This window comes from Babylonia areolata, chromosome 28 (genome assembly GCF_041734735.1).
Source record: "Babylonia areolata isolate BAREFJ2019XMU chromosome 28, ASM4173473v1, whole genome shotgun sequence".
Taxonomy (NCBI): domain Eukaryota; kingdom Metazoa; phylum Mollusca; class Gastropoda; order Neogastropoda; family Buccinidae; genus Babylonia; species Babylonia areolata.
The window spans coordinates 10,632,294-10,634,793 of record NC_134903.1 but is presented as its reverse complement, the minus strand read 5'-3'; the positions used below and the strand labels follow the sequence as shown (position 1 = coordinate 10,634,793).

Genomic DNA, 2,500 nt, shown 5'->3' with positions numbered 1-2,500 from the left:
AAATCTACTTACCGCGCTCTACATACCGAACTCTACTTACCCAACCCTTCTTTCCATGTGCTACGTACTGTGGTTACTACAACTCACAGTGGCTTTGGAGGTGTCACCTTCACCTTCACCTATCCCGTAGTCTTGTGGACCGTTGGGGCGCCACAGGTGATCTGGCAACCAGCATCCTCCAATCCTCTCGGTTTTCTGACCTCCTGACTGTATCGCTCAACCTCAAGCCCGTCCATTCTGGGATGTTGTCCTCCCATCTCTTCCTCTGTCTGCCTCTCCTTCTCCCTCCTTGCACTGTACCCTGCAGGAATGTCTTGGCAAGCCCTGATGATCTCGTGACATGGCCATACCATTTGAGCTTGCGTCTCTTGACCAAGGTCAACAGGTCTTCGTAGGGCCCAATGACTTGCCTGATTCTGTTTCGAACTTCTTCGTTCGTGATATGATCTTTGTAGGAGATGCCCAGGAGTCTTCGAAAGCATCTCATCTCAGTGGACTGTATTCTTTTTACTATTTCAGCTGTTAAGGTCCACGATTCACATGCATACAAGAGTATTGATGTCACCAGGGTACGCATCAGTCTGATCTTTGAGCCGAGTGCAATGTTCCGGTCGTTCCAGATGTACCGAGTGCTGCTGTCGCCTGTTGCAATCCTGGAGAGTACTTCGGGTGTGGTGAGACCTAATTACCGTGCCCTGCTTACCGTTTCCGAACGGATGGATAAAGATGTGTTGTGCTGTGTTGTATTGTATTGTATTGTATTGTATTGTATTGTATTGTGTATAGATACTACTCACCATGGCTTTGGAGGAGTGGTCGAACCTAATTACCGTGCCCTGCTTACTGTGCGCTCTGCTAACCGTTTCCAAATGGGTGAATAAAGAGGTATTGCACTGCATTGCAATGTATTGCATTGCATTGTATTGCATTGTACTGTATTGTGTGTCTAGACACCACTCACCGTGGTTTTAGAGGTGTGGTCGAAGTGCTTCTCCACGAACAGACGGCCCACCGCATCCCCCATCACCCCTCTGCCGCTGACGTACTTTACACACTCCCTCCACCGGGACCGGTCCCTCTCCGCCCCGAAGATCGTCTGCCACGGGATGGAAGGAAGGAAGGAAGGAAGGAAGGAAGGAAGGAATAAATGAATGAAATACAGAAGCAAGGAAATCCCGGTCCGTAAAAACGAGACAATAAGGCGAAGCAAAGCAAGAAGTTTATTTCAATGTGCCCCCCCCCCACACCCCCATTAGGGGGCATTTAAACATTATACATGAGCATCTTTAGGAAAAAACAAACAAACCCGCACACTATCTAAACAAAAACAGAGTGATGTCAAAACGTAAACAAACAAACAAACAAAAGAGAAAAAACAAAACAAAACAAAACAACCCCCCCCAAAAAAACAACAACAAAACAAAAACAAAAATACAAATAAAAACATAACAAAAAACAAAAAAAACAAACCAACCAAAACAAAACAACCCCCCCAAAAAAAACAACAACAACAAACAAACAAAAAAAACAACAACAACAAAAAACCCACACGAGGCAAATAGGAGACCCGAACCCCTTGGACACTCGCTTCCCAAACCGTACACATTACCCACTGGGCCACACTGACGAAGCACACACACACCACACACTCCCAAACGTTGTTGTTCCAGGCCTCCCCCCCCTCCTTCACCCCTACCCAATCCACTCCCCCACGGAGAACCTGAGGGATGGGAAATGTAAACTGACAGGCCAACATGAATAAATAAACGTGTCACCAGGACCAGATCAACACACACAGCCCGGACCGCAGCAGTTGTGGAACGATCGACAGAAAAAAAAAAAAACTAAACAAACAAAAAACGAAACAAAAAACAAAAAAACAAAAAACAAAAACAAACCCAAGGCAAACACGACGCGGAAATGACGAAGCAGAATAATTAAGAAGAAAGGTTGGGAGACTGAAATTCGAATATAAAGCTACGGTCGCATGTACAGTGAAACAAACATACACTTTCGAGATAAAAATGGTTACCATGAATGAAACAGAAGTAGTACACTGAAGAAAGAAAAGGGGGGATGGGTGGGGAGGGGGAGTGGGGAAAGAGAATTATGGAGAAGAAAAAGATGAGGAAAGAGAAGACAAAGAAAAAACAACAAAAAAACAAACAAAAAAACAAACAAACGAAAGGAGATAGAAAAAAAAGTAGTGGTAGTGGTAGTGGTAGTAGTAGTAGAAGAAGAAGAAGAAGAAGAAGAAGAAGAAGAAGAAGAAAACAACAACAAAACAGACAAAAAACCCTAACAAAAACAAAAACAGAAACAAGACAACAAAACAACAGCAACAGCAACATCAAAACCAATTAAAAACACACAAAAAAACACACAAAACAACAACAACGAAAACACAAAACAGAGACAAACATAAAAAAACAAAACAAAAACAAAACATCAACAACAATAAAAACAACAGAACAAAACTAAACAAAGCAAAACAACAACA

At 43.1% G+C, this 2,500-nt stretch overlaps 1 protein-coding gene across 1 annotated transcript in view; it reads right to left on the bottom strand.

Moving 5' to 3' along the window:
• LOC143301786 (neprilysin-1-like) overlaps positions 1-2,500 on the bottom strand; it is an 82,950-nt gene that overhangs the window by 20,385 nt on the left and 60,065 nt on the right. The window contains exon 11 of the mRNA XM_076616177.1: positions 962-1,096. Within this exon, the coding sequence (XP_076472292.1) occupies positions 962-1,096 (135 nt within the window). The remainder of the gene's footprint in view (positions 1-961; positions 1,097-2,500) is intronic.